At 56.5% G+C, this 20,158-nt stretch overlaps 1 protein-coding gene and 1 pseudogene across 1 annotated transcript; both read left to right on the forward strand.

The window, feature by feature from the left end:
* Window positions 1-21: 21 nt before the first annotated feature.
* SHISA7 (shisa family member 7) lies at window positions 22-14,174 on the forward strand. Its single transcript, XM_044257602.1, has 6 exons — window positions 22-144; window positions 6,997-7,688; window positions 9,162-9,316; window positions 10,978-11,043; window positions 11,519-11,668; window positions 13,524-14,174. Exons 2-6 carry the CDS (start codon window positions 7,009-7,011, stop codon window positions 14,165-14,167), a joined length of 1,695 nt encoding a protein of 564 aa, XP_044113537.1. The 5' UTR covers window positions 22-144; window positions 6,997-7,008; the 3' UTR covers window positions 14,168-14,174.
* Window positions 14,175-14,473: 299 nt separating this feature from the next.
* LOC122912175 lies at window positions 14,474-15,102 on the forward strand (annotated as a pseudogene).
* The last annotated feature ends 5,056 nt before the right edge of the window (window positions 15,103-20,158 follow it).

A 20,158-nucleotide genomic window follows, 5' to 3' on the forward strand; every position in this document is an offset into this window, starting at 1 on the left:
CACACGCCGCCGGCCGCCCCCCACCAGCGCGCGCACACGCCCAGCCGCTTGGCTCGCAGACACGCGCTCGCTCTGCCTCCCCGGCCGGCCCCCATCGCCGTCGCCACCCCCGACGCCCCAAGGGTCCCGAATCCGGAAAGTGAGGTGAGAGCAACCGCACCCCGGTGCGGAGGGGGAAACTGAGGCACTAGGGACAAGGGGACGGGAGGAAGAAGAGACCGGCATGTGCATGGATGGATGGATGGATGGCCGGGAAGGACAGACGGCTTCACCTGAGTGCTTCCTGCTCCCCTAAGACGCAAGAGCCTGGGATCCACATGGGGGCTCTCAGAATTCTGCAGCCGCACGGAGACCAGGGGCCCCGGGCTCTACGGAGCCCCCAGGCAAGGCCCCTCGGCCCCTTGAGGTTTGCAGTCCTTGCTCCCCACCCCTCCAACCTTGGAGACCTGAAAAGGCAACCTCTGAATCCCCCATAGACCCAGGCGTCAGAACTCCCAACTAGCCCGCCCCCCACTGGGGTATCTGAGTCCCCCCACCCACCCCCGCCAATTCTGGGATCCCAGACCCCTCCCAGAAGTCCGGGTCCCCGGAGCCCGGCGTCAGAGCACCCAGCAACCCCTCTCCCCAGGAACCTAGGAGTCCCATCCTCCCCCCTCCTCCAGGAGCCCCCGGGACAAGCATTGGCGCCCCCGGCCCCCGCCTTCCGGATCCAGGTGTCCCCCCTCCTCACCCCCCAGCCTGATGCTTCGCGTCTCGGAGGCCGCGCTCGCGTCGCCATGGCAACGGGAGTCTATTTTGCGCTGGGAACACACAGCTCCCGCTGCAGCGCCCCCCCACCCCGCCCCTCCAACCCCGGCCTGAGTGAGAGTAGGGGGACCAGGGAGGAAGACTGGGGTCCGGGGTGGGGGGCACAGAGATACTCAGAGGGTCAGAGATCTGTAGATAGCAAACCTGGGAAAGAGACATACAGAGACAGAGACAGAGAGGCAAAGAGATACGGCTGTGGGGGTTGGGCGTGGGGGGAGACACAGAGACAGGATGTAAAGAGACAGAGACAGACGGGGCAAAGGGAAGAAGGGACACAGAAAACTGAGACTCAGAGAACGGGACAGCGCGTGGGGTCTGGGGAGGTGGACAGAGACTCAGGGACGCAGAGAAGCGATGAGATATGTAGAGACACAGGCTCGGAAGACTGTGACCCAGGGCAGATCCCGTTAGAGATGCGAGGGGCCTGCAGGCGGGTGGGAGGCGGGGTCCAGGAGGAGGGGTGGGCAGGGAGATGCAGAGACACCCAGAGTCAGAGAGGCACAGAACACAGGAAGACCTGGGGATGGGGCGGGGGCGCAGGAACCAAGGCTGGGTGAGCCTCTGGATGCATCTGGTGGAGGGTCCTCATCCCTGAGTCCCTGCTGCCTGGGTGCCCAGTACTGGGATCCCTGCTGTCCATCTGGACCCCTCCCCTTCTCCCTCTGTTCTGCTGCAGCGGCTGGTGAACCCAAATCCTCTCCTCCTCTGGCCTGCTTTCCACATCCCTACCTCAAACTGACCCCTCGACCCCAGATATGCCTCGGATCCCCTCCCTTTGCACGCCACTCAGACCCTGCATGTGTCCAGACCCTCTCTCTATCTCTCAATGCCCACCGCGTACTCAGCCCCCCTCTACCGCCACTTGCAAACCCCTCCAGCCCCCAGTTTCCCGAGGCCAGGTCTCTCTCTGGGTCTTACTCTTCTGTGGGTTTTTGTCCTCCCCCATTCTCTCTCTCCTCTCTCTTTCTCATTCTCTCTTGGCTTCTCAATCTCTGCCACTTCCCAAGTGTCTGTGCCCCTCCTGTGAGTATCTGTCTCCCCCCAGCCTGCTTGCCTTCTGGGTCTCTGCCCCCTGTCTCTGTCCCCCTCTCCCTGGGTCTCTCTCCTCCTTTATCTGCCTCTCCCCCCACCAACCTCCCAAGACTCTCTCCCTGTCCCTGTCCCTATCCCCCATCCTCTCCATCTCTCATTCTCTGCAGCCACACATCTCAAGAGGGAGGCTAGTCACCTGGCCCCACCCAGCCCCGGCCCCCATCCCCAGCTGGCAGGATGTGGAGTGTGGGGCACAGGACTATGCAGGCACTGTGAGGTCTCCAGGAGCCCAGGGACCGAGCAGGGCCTGCTCTGGAAATCCTTCTCGAGTCCGCTCCCCTGACCTCTGTCCACATCTCAGGTCCTAGGCTAGCGCTGGGGTCCATAGCCCTGGCCCTTGGCTGCTGGGGATGCATGCTGCAGGAAGGAAGGACATTGGGGTGAAGGGCCCCTTTCCTCTCCAGCTATGGGGGAGTAGAGTGCCTGTAGGGGGGCTGCGGGAAGGCTGTGTCTGTGGGGGGGGGGTGTCACATGTATGCTTCCGGACCCCACCGCTGGGTGAGGGTGTGCTGGCCCCTGTGTGCACCCGCAAGCCTGCCTGACGGTGGGCTGGCATGTGTCTGGTTGTGTGTCCGCGTAGAGGTGACTTGGGCAGGTCCCTCGATGTATTCCGGAGTTGTGTGTGGTCCCCATGTGTTGCAGTGTCTGAGATTGTCTGGGTCTTGTATACTGTGGGTGGAAATGCCCAGAAGTGCACAGCCGTGTGTCCACGTGGAGCAGTGTGCATGTGTTGGGAGGAGGCTACAGGTGCACCCACCAGGATGACATTGGGTGTCCTTGTGTGTTGTGTCTACACACCATGCGGCTGTCCACTGTTGTTGTGTGTATACAATGCTGTGTGTGTCTATGTGTTGTTTTGTGTGAGGCAAGTAAAAATGGGTCCCCCTGTGTCCTTGTGTCCAGACAGGTCACTGTGTCCCCGGATGTGTGTCCTCCTCCCTCCAGGAGGTGTAAGGCAGGGACAGGAGGCCACGACTCCCCCCACTGTAGATGTGCTGTGTGTACTGTGTCTGGGTGCATCACTGGGTCTGAGGGGATGGATGCCACAGCCCCCATTCCCCAGAGTTGTCAGTGGTGTGGAGTTGTGTCTTCCTGGGCATGTGCGTGCACGTGCAGTTGGAGGGGACAATGGGACTCTGTTAGCAGGGGGAAGAACTGTGTCCATGGAGCTCAGTTGGAGGCTTGGCACGGAATGGGGACTGAGTGGGCAAACTGCTAGCCCATACAGCGCCTTTATGCCAATGACACAAAGGTACCCCCTGGCCCAACATAGCTTCCCTGCATCTGTGGTTTGGCAGGCAGATGGCAACCTTGTGTGAATTCTAAAGGGTGCCCCTTACCCCAGATGGATGCAGTCCCACCAGTACGCCTTAAGGAGGAGAGCCTGGCTGGATTCCAGTCTCTCAACCAGATCTCCTTGCGCAGTGCCCAACCTGCCCAACTGTATGTGGCAGCCTACAGTGAATGAAGAAATCCACATCACTGCATGCATGTGGATTCACTGATGAAAGGTGTGTGTCTGTATGCATGTCAACCCACATTTCTCTGCATGGGATAAAGGTTCTACAGGTGGCAGTGCCCTGAGACCCGAGTTTAGAGCCCAGCTCCAATGCTTGGGTGCTGTAGGCCTTGGGCAAATGATGGGACCTCTTGGAACCTCAGTATTTCATCTGAAGTGTGTGTGTATGAGAGAGCGAGAAATACAAAGAGGGAGAGAGAGCAGTCCCACCTCTCACACTTCCTTTCAATATTCAGCCATGCACTAAATGTTTACGGAACACCTCCTGAGTCCGGCACAAGTGCTGGGTACTGTGGGCACTACGGGAAACCAGCAGACGAAACAGTCCACCATTGCAGGGCTGATGATCTAGTGGGAGAGACAGACAATAAGTCCCAACACATATAACTTGGGAAGTAGAGATGCGAGCTATGATAAGACAGAAAGCAGGCATGGGGACCAGAGCGGCTGGAAGTCCTGTTTTATTTTTTTTTAATTTTCAGCTTGCATTTCTTTTTTTTTTTTTTAAGATTTTATTTATTTATTTATTTGACAGAGAGAGATACAGCGAGAGAGGGTACACAAGCAGGGGGAGTGGGAGAGGGAGAAGCAGGCTTTCCACCAAGTGGAGAGCACAATGAGGGGCTTGATGCGGGGCTCGATCCCAGGACTCACGACCTGAGCCGAAGGCAGATACTTAACGACTGAACCACCCAGGCGCCCCTGCTTTAGACAGGACAGGGAAGGCTCAGTGAGATGACCTGTGAGGGACACCTGAAGGAAGGAGGGGGGCATAGACTGGTATGTGCAGCAAAGGGAGGGCCCAAGTGAAAGGTGCCACAGGTGCAGTCAGGAAGAAGGGACTCCCTTGGGCTTGGGAAAGGCATGAAGGGACAGGAAAGGGAGAAGGCTTCCCATGTTATCGCAGGCGTGGCAGGAAGGCAGTGGGCAGTTTCAGCAGGGGAGGGCTTGATGTCATCTAACCTATGTTGGTGTTTTTTTGTTTCCTAAAATTGTGGTAAAATACACCTAACTTAAAATGTACCATTTAAGCTATTTTTAAACTGTTTTAAGGGTACAGTTCAATGATGCTTAGGACATTCATCATCACTGTCTCACGCAGAATATCTTCATCCCCCCACCCCCAGCCCCAGGCAGCCACTAATCATCCGCTGTCTGGCTTTATGGCTTTTCCTGCTGTGGACATTTGAGATACACAGGATCACACATTATGTGACCTCTTGCGTCTGGCTTCCTTCCCCTGATGTTTAGAGGCTCACCCATGAGGCAGTATACCAGTGCTCCTTTAAGGCTGAGTAACGTTTCGTTCTCTGGACAGACCACATTGGCTTATCTGTTCCTCCCTTGAAGGCCATCTGGGTGGCCTTTGGCGTTATTACTAACCGTGTTGCTATGAACGTTCGCGCAGAAGTTTTTGTGTGAACGCACGTTTCCAGTTCTTAGGAGTGGAATTGCCGGGTCATGTGATAACTGTTTGACTTTTGAGGAACCACCAGACGGCTGTCCGCAGTGTGGGCTAAGCCGCTTCTAAGATGCCTATGAAACACCTGGAGTGAGGGGTTCTAGCCCAGAGTGCCGCGGAGGGGCAGAGCCGGAGCTAAAGGGAGAGTTGAGGCCCCAAGCGGGAGGGGAGCCAGCTGCGGCGTGGGGAGCCTCAGCTCCCAAAACCCTCTCTCCACGCCAGCCCCTGCGACTTGTTGGGGTAATGGTGTGGTCCCCAGACACAGAGGCGCTCAATGGAAAGGAGCACGTGACAGTACTACCCCGTGACGCTTACTGGATTAGTCCTACCCGCCCTCCCATCCCCTTGCACCGCTTTCCTGCAGCCGTGACTTCTTCAGGATTTCTTTTCTTTTTTTTTTTTTTTAAGATTTTATTTATTTATTTGACAGACAGAGATCACAAGTAGGCAGAGAGGCAGGCAGAGAGAGAGATAGAGGGAAGCAGGCTCCCTGCTGAGCAGAGAGCCCGATGCGGGACCCGATCCCAGGACCCTGAGATCATGACCTGAGCCGAAGGCAGCGGCTTAACCCACTGAGCCACCCAGGCGCCCCCAGGATTTCTTAATACTCTTCACCGCAGTGTCCCCCGCACCCCACACGGGCTTCTGTCTGTGTACTGGTCCTCTCCCGCCGCTGGGCCCTGAGCCCCGTAGAGGCGGGGACCCCGTGGGTCAGTCACCGCGGTCTCCTCAGGGCTCAGTCCCCTCGGGGCTCAGTCCGCGCTGCGGGCGTCCTCTGTGCGGGGGCGGGTGGGGGCAGACCCGCTCCGCCTCCCTGTTCCGTCCTACGTACTGCTCTGTGCCCGCAGCCGCGATTGCAAACACCGGCTCGCCCGCCTACACAGTCCGCCTGGCAACAGACCCCGCTGCTCCGGGCTCCCTCCACAGGTTAACCCCGCTCATCCTCATAACCGCCCTCTGAGAACCATCCTTACCCCCATTTTACGCATGGGGAAACTGAGGCACGGGAATTTTGGGTAAGAGCCTTGCAGTGTCAGGCAGCTGGCACACGGTGGCGTTCTGCCACCCTGCCTCTCCCGCTGTGGCTGAGACGCTTCGGGCCTGCAACTGGGAGAACGTCTGTGTGTGCTTGTGTCGGTGTGCGCATGTGTACGTGTGTCTCTACGTGAGCCTCTGTGTGCGTGTCTCTGTGTGAGAGAGACACAGAGACAGGGCAGATGAGGGAGGAAGGAAGAGGCAGAGAGACAGACGCTTGAGACCCCTGGATTACCCGACCTAAATGGAAGAGAAATCAGCCTTTGGGGCGGCTGAGGACCGCCCGGGTCTAAGCCAGTCACTCTCAGTTGGGCTCAGTTATGGCCCCAGGGGGACATTTGGCAATGTCCGGGGGCATCTTTCGCTGTCCGCATGTGGAGAATGCGAATTCTCCTGGCACCTTGTGGCCGCACCCCCTAGGTCCACGGGCCTGGTCAATAAACTCAGATTCTCAACTCCGATCTCTCTCTCTCCCCTTACCCACCCCTCCCTCTCTCCTTCCGCATTTCCCCTGCTCCTCCCATCTGGCCCACTGCACATCTGTCTGCATTCCCACCCCCACCCGCACCCGCACCGACCCACCCCACCGCCCTCGCCGCTCCTCCTCCCCCAATCTCCCACGGCTGCCGCTCTCTCCGCCCCCTCCGCCCTCGCCCTCCCTCCTTCACTCCCCTGCATGCTTGCTTCTCCCCTCATCACATCTTGCTTCTGGTGTTCGTCCGTCTTTATTTCCGCTCACCCCTCTGCTATCTTTGACGACCTCCCCAATCTCTGCTCCTGCCCTCATCGCTCACTGTGATCCTTTCCCCGTCTGCGCGTTACCACTTTCATCCTCCCCGGCCGCGTCTGGGCATACATATCTCCATCCCCCCCACCGATGCCCTCCACCGCCCTGTGGGGCTACTCACCTTGGGCCCATGCATCGCCCGCTCCGTCCATCCATCATTTCCTAATGCTTGTCTTCCTCCATCCTTCCACCTTCGGCCCGCCTGCCTCACCTTGTCCGGCCACCCATTTCCCACATCTTGCACCCCCGGCCGTCTCTCTCGCGCCCCGGCTCCCGCCTTGCTTCGCTCCACAGCCTGGCGGCCCCATGCCGTCCATCCTGCTCCTCGGGACCCTCCTGCTCCTGGCCTCGACCGCCCGCCAGGCCGGGGCGCGCCCGTCCAACGCCACAAGCGCCGAGCCGCCGGGCCCGCTGCCCGCCCTGCTGGCGCACCTGCGGCGCCTAACCGGGGCGCTGACCGGCGGCGGGGGCACTGCGGGCCCGGGCGCCAACAGCACCAGGACCAGCCCTGCGAGCGGGACAGGCGCGGCGGCGCGGGCGCCCCCTCCCGCCGAACTCTGCCATGGATATTACGACGTCATGGGCCAGTACGACGCCACCTTCAACTGCAGCACGGGCTCCTACCGCTTCTGCTGCGGCACCTGCCACTACCGCTTCTGCTGCGAGCATCGCCACATGCGCCTGGCGCAGGCCTCCTGCTCCAACTACGACACGCCTCGCTGGGCCACCACGCCGCCGCCGCTGGCCGGGGGCGTCGGGGGTGCTGGGGGTGCGGGAGGGGGGCCCGGTCCCGGCCAGGCCGGGTGGCTGGAAGGGGGCCGGGCGGGAGGCGCAGCGGGGCGCGGGGGCGAGGGCCCCGGGGGCAGCACGGCCTACGTGGTGTGCGGGGTCATCAGCTTCGCCCTGGCTGTGGGCGTCGGCGCCAAAGTCGCCTTCAGCAAGGCGTCCCGTGCGCCCAGGGCGCATCGGGAGATCAACGTGCCCAGGTATGTGAGCGCTGAGGTCTCCTGGGGTCTGGGGGCGGGGCCTAGGCGGTGAGAGGTGGAGCCACCTGGCGAGGGCGTGGCTACAGGTGTGCGGGCCTATTCAGAGACCAAGGAGGCCACCGGGAGCCTGGGAGCCGCCGCTGGAGCCTAGGGAGATGAGCGGGCACTAAGAATAGATGCGACAGAACGCACCTAGCTGCTGAGTGACAGGTTAGGCTCAGGCCTTCATTCATCCAACAGATTATTTTTTGAGGACTTTCTGTGGGTCAGGAGCTGGGGATACAGCAGTGATCAAGACAAGGTCCCCACTCTGCTGGGTGAACGCGACTTCCAACCCCGGGTCTGCTGCCTGCGAGCTGTGCGACCCTGGGCCTGTCCCTCCGTTTGCTTGTACAATGGGCCTAAGAACTGTTCCCATCCATTCAGGCTGTAGCGAGGATTAATTGATTCATGTCGAGTCCTGGCACATGGCAAGCCCTCAGTAACTGTTGGCTGCCATTATCATTAAACGTTAGTGGCGGACAGAGTAAGCAAGCAACCACATATGCAATATAATTTTAGGTGTTGATAACCGTTTTGAAGAAAAGAAAGCCGCATGACAGGTAGAGAGTGGGCCCGAGGATGTTGCTTTATGCGAAGTGGTCAGGAAAGGCCCTGGAGCAGAGGCGTGAAGGGAAGGAGCAAATCCTCCAGGGATCTGTGGGAAAGGCCTTCCCGGTGGACGGAACAGCGCGTGCCAGGGCCTGGTGGGAGTACTTGCAGGACAGGGAAGGGGCCCATGAAGCCAGAGCAGAGGGCACGGAGCAGGTTTATTCGGAGAGTGGTGGGGGAGCTTCTCGGGGGCCCTGAGTTCCGCGACGTGAAGCCATCTGGTCATTGCAAGAGTCCCCGGGCTGCGTGTGTGCGGCCGGACTGCAGGGGACAAGGGTGGGAGCGGGAGACCAGTCAGGACACTAGCAATGAGCCGGGTGAGAGCAGGTACCGGGAGCAGCACCGGCGGTGAGAAGTGGTCCGCTGGGGATTTATTTTAGAGGCCGAATCTGCAGGATTGCTGAGGGGCATGAAAGGAAGAACACGGGAGTCCGGGATGATTGTATTGTTTTGGGTCGTATAACTGTACGACTGGGGCGCACTTTACCGCCATGGGACGACTGTAAAGGAACAGGAGTGAGGTCCCAGGCTCAGGGGAGAAGGGGGCCGGGGGGGGGGCAGGGTGTGGGAAGCACCACAGAGGGGTTGGGTCCAAATGAATTGAGGCAGGGGCTCCTTCAAGCAAGAAACGCGGTCGGAGGAGCATTTGGGGCGGGCGGCGCTCAGACTGACATTAGCGACGGGTGCGGCTACAGGCGAGGAGCCCGGCCCGACTGACTCCGGCAGAGGGCAGAACGGGGAGAGATGAGAAGCCTGGGCGCTCCCACTGCCTGCTCCACCCCCGTCCCCAGGCCGCTGCTAACCGTCGCTCTGCCCCTCTAGGGCTCTGGTGGACATTTTGAGGCATCAGGCGGGGCCCGGGACCCGACCGGATCGGGCACGAAGCAGCTCCTTGACCCCAGGGGTCGGAGGCCCCGACAGCATTCCCCCAAGGACGCCCAAGAACCTCTACAACACCGTGAAGCCCTCCAATCTCGGTGAGTGGAACCTGGGAGTCCGGGCTGCTACAGCTGCCTCTGGCCGCGCCCACCAGTCCTGTAGCCCCGCCCTCCACGGCTTCTCCCGCGGCCCAGGCCCCGCCTCCAGCACTGTAGCCCCACCCTCCCCGATAGCCCCGCCTCCCGCGGCCCAGGCCGGTCCCCAGTCCCATCCACGGGCCTCTGCCATCTCAGAACCATCATGAGTGGGTGTCATGGACGCCGCAGAGATTTAAATTTCGACATTCACAGCCCCTGCACTTGAGAAAGTCCGTGTCTGAGCTCCCAACAGCCAAAGTCACAAAGTTCCTAACAATCGCATTAGAATGTGTCCTGAACCAGACAACCTGGGTTTGAATCCTAACTCTGCCACTGCTGACCTGGGGCAAACCCATTGCACCTGTCTGGGCCTCAGCGTCCTCACCCATAAAACCAGGAGGGCGACAGCACTCACCTCACAGGGTTATTGTGAAGGTCAAAGGAACTATTGACTGAAGGCTGAGAGCAATGCCTCCCACAGAAAAAGCGCCATATAGATATGAGCAGCTGTTAGTGTTACTCTTATATTTTATGATAAGCTCATCAGTGGAGAAGTCCAGGGAGCTGTAGCGGGTTAGAGGAGGAGGAAGACTTCCCTCAGGCAATGCTGTTTGAGTAGTGGCCTGGAGGGTGAGGGGGTTACTTGGGTCAATGGAGTTCTGGGCCACTGCAGCAGAGTTTGCTGGGTCAGGAAGAGGGTGTCGGGAAGGACCTGAGCACCAGGCTGGGCTGAAGAGCTCTGCCTTTGTCCTGATGGCAGTGGGAAGCCACCGTGGAGCTTTGAGCAGTGAGTGGAAGAATGATTTTTCTGGAATCCATGTGAAAGGGAAGAGATGAGAGGAAGAGGCTGGATGGTACTCCAGGCTGTACAGTTCAAGGCCTGAACTGGGGTCAGAAATGGAGGGGAAGAGGTGGGTTTGAATAGTAGTAAAAAGGAGAAGACATTTGAGGTGGATCTGGAGGTATGAGTAGGAGTTCTTCAGGCTAAGAAGGAGAGGAAGGAATTCAAGGCAGAGAAAATATCAACAGCATGTGCAAAGACCCAGTGACAGGACTGAGCTAGGCTCCTTCAGGCAAGGCATCAGCTGAGACAAATCTAAGCCAAGTAATTCCTGGCTTCAATTTTTTTTAAAAATTTTATTTATTTATTTCACAGAGAAAGAGAGAGCACAAGCAGGGGGAGAGGCAGAGGAGGAGGGAGAAGCAGGCTCCTGCAGAGCAGGGAAAGCCTGATATGGGACTCAATCCCAGGACTCTGGAATCATGACCTGAGCTGAAGGCAGTGGCTTAACCCACTGAGCCACCCAGGTGCCCCTCCTGGCTTCAGTTTTGTCCTGTGGGTGAGAGACAGACATGGAAAGAGTTTGCAACAGCAGCTGTGGTTGTTGGGAGTACAACCTTGGGGGGCTGATCTTGAAGATGGGGTTGGTTAGATGGCCGGAAGGCTGATTTGATGATCCAGGAGGGAAAGGCAGGTCAGAGCAGAGATTCAGGGGGTGGGAGGGAATCAGAGCCAGGGACTGAGTGGACATGAGTGGAAATCCTTCCACAAGACCAGGACAGCAGTGTCAGCGGGGGGCAGGTGACAGCAGTGACACCACTTCCCTTCTTGGTCCCCACAGATAATCTACACCACAATTACCTGCACCTCAACGTCAACAGCCCCAAGCACCATGCCGCCACGATGGGTACGGACAGGGGCTGGGCTGTGGGGAGGACAAGGCTCCTTTCCTCCCCTGCCTTAAATTGAGCCTGAGCTGCGGGCCCACAGCAGAGCAGGCGTGAGACCCTGTGAGCCTTGACCTCCCAGTCTAGCCAGGTAACCAAGCTAGCCTTGGTTTCCCATTTGGGACACCAGAAGTGGTCATGTCTCTCCCACCTGGGTTGGTGGGATGATGCACGGAGTGGACTGCCGCTCCTGCCTCGGGCCAGGCCCATAGCACTTGCTGAGCAGGTGCTGGTTGCCTCTCTTCCTGTGCCCTGACCTGCTTCCCCAGCTATGAGCCTGTCTCCTGCGGCGGGGCAATGAGTACAGGGCTGGACTGCTGGGGTTCTGAGGGGCTGGAATCCCTGGTTTCCACTCCCTAAGGGGCTGGGGGCTGGAACTAAGGGGTCTGAGGGAGGAGGGGCTGGACTGACCCTGGCCACGCCCCTCTGCCCCAGACTGGCGCGCTGCTCCGCCACCCAGCCCCTCCTTGCACTACTCCACACTCTCCTGCTCACGGTCCTTCCACAACCTCTCGCATCTGCCCCCGTCCTACGAGGCCGCTGTGAAATCCGAACTCAACCGCTACTCCTCCCTCAAGAGACTGGGTGAGTGCCAGGAAGGGGAAGGGCACAGGCAATGGGTCAGGGTGAAGAGCCAGGGCCTGGGTTCAGAATGGTGGAGAGTGGCCCAAATGACGCTGAAGGTGTTTTTTAAAAATGCAGATTCATGCCCTCCTAAGAGCTACTGTGTTCATCAGGACCTGTACTTAACAATTAACAGAAACACAACTTAAGCCAAAAAAAAAAGACTACATTAGCTGGATAATGGAAAGTCTCTATGAGCTTTAGGTATGGCTATATCCAGGAATTCAAAAGCTGTCTCCGGGATTCTATTTCTCTCAGCTATGCTAAATGATGGGCTGGCTTCATTTTCAGACAGATTCTTCCTTAGCGGTGGCAAAGACTGACGTGAGGAATTTCAGGGTGTCATTCTGCCAGCAGAAAAGCATTCTTCCCAATGATTCGAGCAAAAATCCCAGGTCTGGAGTGTACTGGCCCAACCTGGGTCACATGCTTGTCCCTGAACCAATCACTGTGACTCCGGACATTTTTGGTCAGTGGGAGTGGCCTTCAAACATTTTAAACTGAGAGCCCCATTAAGAAATACTTTTTATGCTATGACCCATGAGACACATATATCTATGCATATTTTTTAGTTACAGGAAAAATTTGAAATTTGTTATTATGAACTTTTTCAAACATACCCAGCATTAGAGGAAATTGTAAAATGAATCCCCATGTTCCCATCACTCAGCTTAAAATGAGCAAAATTTCGTTAATCTATACTCCCTCTACCCCAGTTTTTGGTGGATTATTTCATTTTTTTTTTACTTTTTTTAACGACTTTTATTTTTTTAAAAGATTTGTTTATTTAGAGAGAGAGAAAGAAAGAGAGGGAGAGTGGGGAGGAGCAGAGGGAGAGGGAGAGAGAATCTTAAGCTGAATCCAAGCTCAGTGTGGAGTCCATGCGGGCAGGGCTCAGTCCCACAGCCCTAGATCAGGATCTGAGTGGAAACCAACAGTCGGACGCTCAACCTCTGTGCCCCTCCTGCACCCCTTTGCTGAATTATTTTAAAACAAACCGTAGGTACTGTCACTGCATCCATTAATATGTCAGTAACACAAACATACCTGAAATAAAAAATTTATGAATGGGTACTCACCCTTTTTCCCCTATTATGTAGATGCTTTTTTTTTTTTAAAGATTTTATCTATTTCTTTGACAGAGAGAGTGAGTGAGATCACAAGCAGAGGGTGCAGCAGAGGGAGAGGGAGAACAGACAGCCCCATGCAGGGCTCTATCCCACGACGCTGGGATCATGACCTGAGCCGAAGGCAGACGCTTAACCGAATGAGCCCCCCAGGCGCCCCTGGATACCTTCTTTTTTATATAATTTAAAAAATCTTTTTCCCCACCACGCTCCTTAATTTTTTAATTGATTTTTTTTTAAGTGATATCTGTGCCCCATATAGGGCTCAAACTCAGGACCAGGAGATGAAGACTGGGAGGCTTTACCAACCGAGTCAGCCAGGCGCCCCTGTGTGGATGCATTCTGATAATTTTTAAATTCTATTTCATTTTCAAAATACCAGTCACCATCCACAAAACTGACATCATAATCCACGAAGAGGTGACATCTCCAAGTTTTGGGAGATGGAGTGAGAAACGAAGTCCCTCCATTTACCGGCACACCATCCTGTGCGGGGCCTAGGAATCTGCATTCTGGCCACACAGGCAGCCTGATTGTTCTGACTGATTACAATGTGGGACTCACCCACCTGTGCCCAGGCTAATAATGACCAGGGCCCTCGTGGGGGTGGGACATACCGAAGCCAGGGGACAGGGGAGCTTCTGGGCTGGCTGAAGACTCACCCCTCTGGCTTCTCCCCCCTCCCCCAGCCGAGAAGGATCTGGACGAGGCCTACCTGAAGCGCCGGCCCCTGACAGAGATGCCCCGCGGGACGCTGCCCCTGCACGCGCTGCGGCGACCCGGCACTGGGGGCGGCTACCGCATGGACGCCTGGGGCGGCCCGGAGGAGCTGGGCCTGGCGCCTGCGCCCAACCCGCGCCGAGTCATGTCCCAGGAGCACCTGCTGGGCGACGGAGGCCGCTCGCGCTACGAATTCACCCTGCCGCGCGCGCGCCTGGTGTCGCAGGAGCATCTGCTCCTGTCGTCCCCCGAGGCCCTGCGCCAGAGCCGGGAGCACCTGCTGTCACCACCGCGAAGCCCAGCGCTGCCCCCAGAGCCCGGCGCCCGCGCCGGCCTGGCCGCGTCCCACTCCAACCTGCTGCTGGGCCCGGGAGGGCCGCCCACGCCGCTGCACGGGCTGCCCCCACCACCCGGCCTGCACGCGCACCACCACCACGGCCTGCACGGCTCCCCGCAGCCCGCCTGGATGTCGGACGCCGGCGGGGGAGGGGGCACGCTGGCGCGCAGGCCGCCCTTCCAGCGCCAGGGCACCCTGGAGCAGCTGCAGTTCATCCCGGGCCACCACCTACCGCAGCACCTGCGCACCGCCAGCAAGAACGAGGTGACGGTCTGAGGCCAGGCCCCGGGGCTGGCGGGCTGCGGCCTCGCAGGCCCCCACCCCAGCCGGGATCCCCCAACACACTCGAGGGGCCTGGGACCCGGGAGCAGCCCGTGCGCGGGACGGGGTGGGGGTGGGGGGCTGCCTCCGAGGACGTTGCTTTGGATGAACTCCTCACCAGAGATGAAACCTTCTGGGATGTCATGGTAGATCCCTCCTCCTATGTCACTGTTTGAGGCAAGGCCTCTTTCCCATGACGTTATCACAGAGGAAGAGCCCTGCCCGTGAGGTCATCACTAGTGAAAATGTCTGTGTTCTGTGATGTCATCACAGGGACAACACCTTCTTCCCATGAATCCATCACAGAGGAACAGGCCCACCCCTGAGGTCATCGCTAGAGGCCATGTCTCTGTTCCATGAAGTCATCACAGACTTTCTCCCTGTGATGTCACAGCAGAGACAATGCCTTGTCCTATGACATCATCCGTAGAAACAAAGATTCCTTCCTGTGAATGTCACTGCAGAGACACATCTCACCCTGATGATGTCATCTCTGGCACCGAGAGGCCTCTTTTGACATCATCAACACCAGAAAAATATTTCCTTCCAGAGAAGATGTCTCTGTCTATGATGCTGTCACTACAGACAAAGCCATCTTCCTAGGACACATCACAGGGGAGAGGCCTTGCCAACTGTGTCCTCCCTACAAGTAAGACCTTTCCAGGACACTGTCACAGGGACTCTGCCTCCTTCCTGTGACACCATCTTCAGAGAAGGTGCCTTGCCCTATGACATGATCAGAAGGACTGTGCCTCTTCCTGTAATGTCATCACCAGGGAGGACAGCCCACTTTTGGGACACCTCCAGGATGAGGGCCCTTCTGCGATCTCACCTCTGGACTCTGCCTATTCTGGGGTCATGCTCTAAGATGCCTCCATGCCAGGTCATGAGAAGGCAGGGCAGGCCCTGGATCCATGGCAACCCTGGGGTCACCCAAGAAGGTGCCCTGACCTGAGGAGTTGTTTGAGGGATTGTCTCACTGGGGAGGCAACCCCAGCTGCAGAAGTCTCCACTGAGATGATGATCTGACTGTAGGTTGTTGGCAGCCGGCCCCCACTGAGGCTCCGTCCCAACGCTGTGATGTCATCACCAGAGACACTGCCTGCTCTGGAGGGCCGTCACTTGTGATGGTGTTACCAGAGTTTCTGCCTTGTCCTGCCATGACTTAACGTGGTCACTCCTTTCCCTGACACCAGGGACACTAATTGCAGGGTCTCCAGCAGACTCTCCCTCTAAAGGGTGGTTGGGCCTCAGAACCCACCCTGCTCGGTGATGGCTTCTCCCGTGTGACTCCTGGAGGACAGGACTCCCAGACTGGCTTCTGCTCCCAAGGAGGCCACTCTAGCCCACCAGTCTCCCAGAGTCCTGGGACACATAGTGGCCCAAAGCCCTTGTCACTTCTTTCTGCCATGACTAGAGATATCATCACATCTGTCAACAAGCTCCTGGCTTCCTATTGGGGGTGAGGTGGGATGGGGTTGGTTGGGGTGTACCCACTATTGATTTTGCTGATGATATCAGTACCGTAAGACTTCCACCACTCATGATGGCATTGTACCTGGGGTCAAATGCTAACCATGCCTGATGATGACATCACTTCCCAGGATTCCCTATGACCTATAGTGTCTTCATCTCCCAGGATCTACAACCATTGTATCATCATCTCCTAAGATCTACCATGACATATTAGGTCATTACCTTCCAGAATCCTCTATGGCTGATGGTAACATCCTCTACCAGAATCCACGAGTACTGATGATGCCACCATTTCCCACAGTCCCCCATAATTGTGGTGTCATCACCTCCCAGGATCCACCTCAACCATGATGTCATCACCTCCCAGGATCCACTTCAATCATGGTGTCATCATCTCCCAGGATCCACCTCAACCATGGTGTCATCACCTCCCAGGATCCACTTCGCCCATGATGTCATCACCTCCCAGGATCCACTTCAACCATGATTTCCCAGGATCCACTTCAACCATGGTGTCATCACCTGCCAGGATCCACTTCGTCCATGATGTCATCACCTCCCAGGAACCATGAGAACGAATGGAGTCATCATCTCCCAGGATCCACTTCAACCATGGTGTCATCATCTCCCAGGATCCACCATAACCATAGCATCATCATCTCCTAGGATCCATGACATCAAAATATGTCATTTACTGGGATTCACTTCAACCATGCATCACCATCTTCCAGGATCCATCATTTTGAGGGTCAAGTACTAAAATGGCTGTATTTTAATTGTTTTCTGGGGTCCCATAGCACCTATAACTGTTCCTTTAAGGGGAACTAGCACAATACACCCATTTTTCCATTCCTTCAAAAATGGAATGGGTGGGGTCCCCTCTGATAACATCAACCTTAGCCAGCCCCTTCTTAATGATGTCACTGCCTCCCTCCTGACTTGAGCTGATGCCTGCATCAACCCCACCACAGACCTGGTCTTGGGCAGACCCCATCACCCCCTGGTGAGGGCATCCAGGCCCCTCCTGATAACTCAAAGCCCTTCACCCAACCATCTGATCGGTGACAGGGTCAACACAGAAAGCTTTTGTCATCACGGGGGGAGTGGGGAATGGGCCTCATAGTCCTCAGGTGACATCCCTGCCCCTGTTACCTGGACCCCCACACAAAACAGCACTCCACTGGCTTGGGCCAAAATCTCCTCAGAGACCCCATGGGCTGGGTGGACAGCTACTGACCTCCCTGGGGCCTTCACTTATGTCTTCTGCTGGCCTGGTCTTAGAGCAGGCACATCTGGAGGGCCATGGCCACTGCCAAGGCCATGGGGTGGAGAGGTGCTCTGCATCATCTCAAGATGGTGAGGAAGCAGCAGTCTCTCCTTAATTCCCCCTCACACACCAGGGAGCCTCCAGGGGTTTTGGGGATTTCTCAACACCCAATGCACAATTTGCCCCAATTCTTTGTATATAGCCATGTTGCAGGGGGCGGCCATTCCCCCACTCTTAAAAGGGCTACATACCCCCTCCCCAGCCCCCAAGGCAAGGTGAGGGGGCTTCTTCTCCCTCCTCTGGGCCGTCCCCCTCCCTCTTCTGTCTCCCCCAAATATTGGCACCTCAGCTCGTTCCTTCTCATCAGAAGCCTGGGGCAGATAACTGGCCCTCAGCTCCTAGCACCCAGGGGAACTGGGGAGCAACTCCAATCTACCTGGGCCCCCATGTCCATGCTTCTAGCTGCTCCTGTGGGTTCCCTCAGTCCCATCCAGGGCCTCCCTGTGCCCAACGCCCCTCAGGCAGACTGTGACATCCCCCAGAAATGAGCCAGCTTGAGCGCCTGTCCCCTTTCACACCCCCAGCCCTCTGTTCCCCACCCCCACTGAGCACTCAGCTTCCCCCCCGCCGCCCCTGGAACCCCTGGAATATAGGGGCTTGGGGTCTTTCAGCTTTTGTACACCGCCCCCCCCCAGACTTGCTGTCTCCTGGCCTGGAGTCCAGGTATCTTGTTCCCTTCCCTCCACTCACTGCCACAGGCTGCCTGACCTTGGGGTCTTGACCTCTGATCTCAAATAAGCCATAGTGGGGAGAGGTCTCCAGCAGGTGAGGAAGTGGGCTTGTCCTGCCTGATCCCCCTCCATGCCTCCAGCGCTGGGACCTCGCCTGCTGCGTCTTCCGGCCCCAGACAAGCGTGCATGAGCACACTCACACACACACACACAAACCCTTTCTGGGGAGGGGCGGGGAAGGGGTGCCGAGAGAAGATAAACAGTTCTGGACCAGAAGACTCTCCACAGCTTCTTTATCCCTCCCTTTCTCTGCTCAACACCAGAATCTTCCCCAGAGTCCCTTGGTGAGGACAGCAGGCCAAGTGGCAACTTGGTATTTTTTTGGAATAAACAGATGTTTCCTGAGCCAGGGTCTCCAGGTTTACTGTGGGGAAGAGATGGGTTTCCACCTCCATGTTTATCACCGGGGAGTCCCCTGTGTGGCTGAGGAGGGGGCAGACATCTAGGAGGTGGTCAGGGCTGCCCCAGAGTGTGACTCCAAGCCCGGAGTCAGGGGTGGAGCACAGTGCCTTTACGCCCTGGGCACCTTCCTAACCAAGCCTCTTCCCTCAGGGCATTCCAGCATGGTTTGTGCCTCCTTCTGGGTGAGTTCCCTGGCAGAGGCTCATTGAAGTGGGATGCTCTGGTCATTTGCTGGGGCTGCTGTAACAAGCAGCGGAAGCGTTGGCAACGAGCCACCTGCTGGTTCCCTGAGAGGTTGGCGGGGGGGCTGGTACCGGGGCTTGCCCCCAGTTTCTGAGGCTTGGCTGGCACTGGCTGGGACCCCACCACATGCACAGCACCTTCCCTCTGTGTACAAATTCTCCATTTGGTGAGGACACCAGTCCCCACCCTCAGTGACTTCTACACTCAATCATCTGCAAAGACCCTATTCCCAAGTAAGGTCACATTCACAGGTCCCGGAGGTGAGCATTTCCACAGCTCTTTGAGGAGACACGATTCAAACCAGAAAGTGCGTGTGGCATGGCACCTTCATTCAAACACCAGCTCTTATGAGAACCAGGGAGCATTTTCCCCAGTGCACTAAGATATTAACATAGTGATGATAAGAGTTGCCTGCCCCAATCTTAGTGTCTTGACTGTGAACCACAGTGGGGAGAAGAGGTGCCTCCAAGGCTTGGCCTTCCTATGAACTTTAGGACACCCCTCACCTGGGGGCATCCAAGTGTTTGCTGAGTATTGTAGGCTCTGTTGCACAGAAGGTCTCATTTTCACATCTCTCTGGGTGTGGGTTGTGAGCTGTGCATTTCAGTATTGACTTTATCACTAAGAAAACCCCTTCCTGGGGTGCTTGGCTGGCTCCATCAGTGGAGAATGTGATTCCTAATTTCACGGTTGTGAGTTCAAGCCCCACATTGGGTGTAGAGATTACTTAAAAATAAACTCTTGGGGCGCCTGGGTGGCTCACTGGGTTAGGGCCTCTGCCTTCGGCTCGGGTCATGATCCCAGGGGCCTGGGATCAAGCCCCATATGGAGCTCTCTGCTCAGCAAGGAACCTGCTTCCCTTCCTCTCTCTCTGCCTGCCTCTCTGCCTACTTGTGATCTCTGTCTATCAAATAAATAAATAAAATCTTTAAAAAAATACTCTTTAAAAGAAAATAAAGGAAACCCCTTCCTCTCTGGTGCATTTAAGTGTTTCCCCAAATTTTAGATTTTATTCTATCAGTCAGGATTCTCCAGAAAACAGAACCAATAGGATGTGTGTGTGTGTAGATTCATTTTAAAGAACATCTTGTGATTGTGGGAGGGCTGGCAAATCCAAAGTCTGTAAGGTTGGTTGAGAGGCTGAAAATTCAGGCAGGTTTTCTCTATTACAGCCTTGAGACAAAATTCCTTCTTTTCTGAGCTCCATCAGGTTTTAGTCTTAAGGCCTTCAACTGATTGGATGAGGCCCACCCATCTGATCTAGAATAATCTCCCTTACCTGAAGTCAATGGATAAAAATAATCACATCTGCAAGGAGCTCCTGGGTAGATCAGTCAGTTAAGCATCAGACTCTTAAAAAAAAAAAAAAGATTTTATTTATTTGAGAGAGCACAAGCAGGGGGAAGGAGCAGAGGGAGAGGAAAAAGCAGACTTCCCACTGAGGAAGGCTCAATCCCACGATCCCAGGATCAAGACCTGAGCAGAAGGCTGATGCTTAACCAACTGAGCCACCCAGGTGACCCAAACATCAGACTCTTGATTTCAGCTTAAGTCATGATGTCATGGGTCTTGAGATCAAGCCTAGCATCAGGCTCTGTACTCAGTGGGGAGTCAGCTTGAGATTCTCTCCCACTGCCCCTGTCCCCAACTCCCTCTTGATCTCTCAGATCTTCTTAAAAAAAAAAAAAAAATCACACCTATGAAATACCTCCCGGCAAGATCTGGACTAGTGTTTGACCCAACAAGTGGGCACATGAAATCTAACCA

The sequence above is a fragment of the Neovison vison genome, chromosome 7 (assembly GCF_020171115.1).
Source record: "Neovison vison isolate M4711 chromosome 7, ASM_NN_V1, whole genome shotgun sequence".
Taxonomy (NCBI): Eukaryota; Metazoa; Chordata; class Mammalia; order Carnivora; family Mustelidae; genus Neogale; species Neogale vison.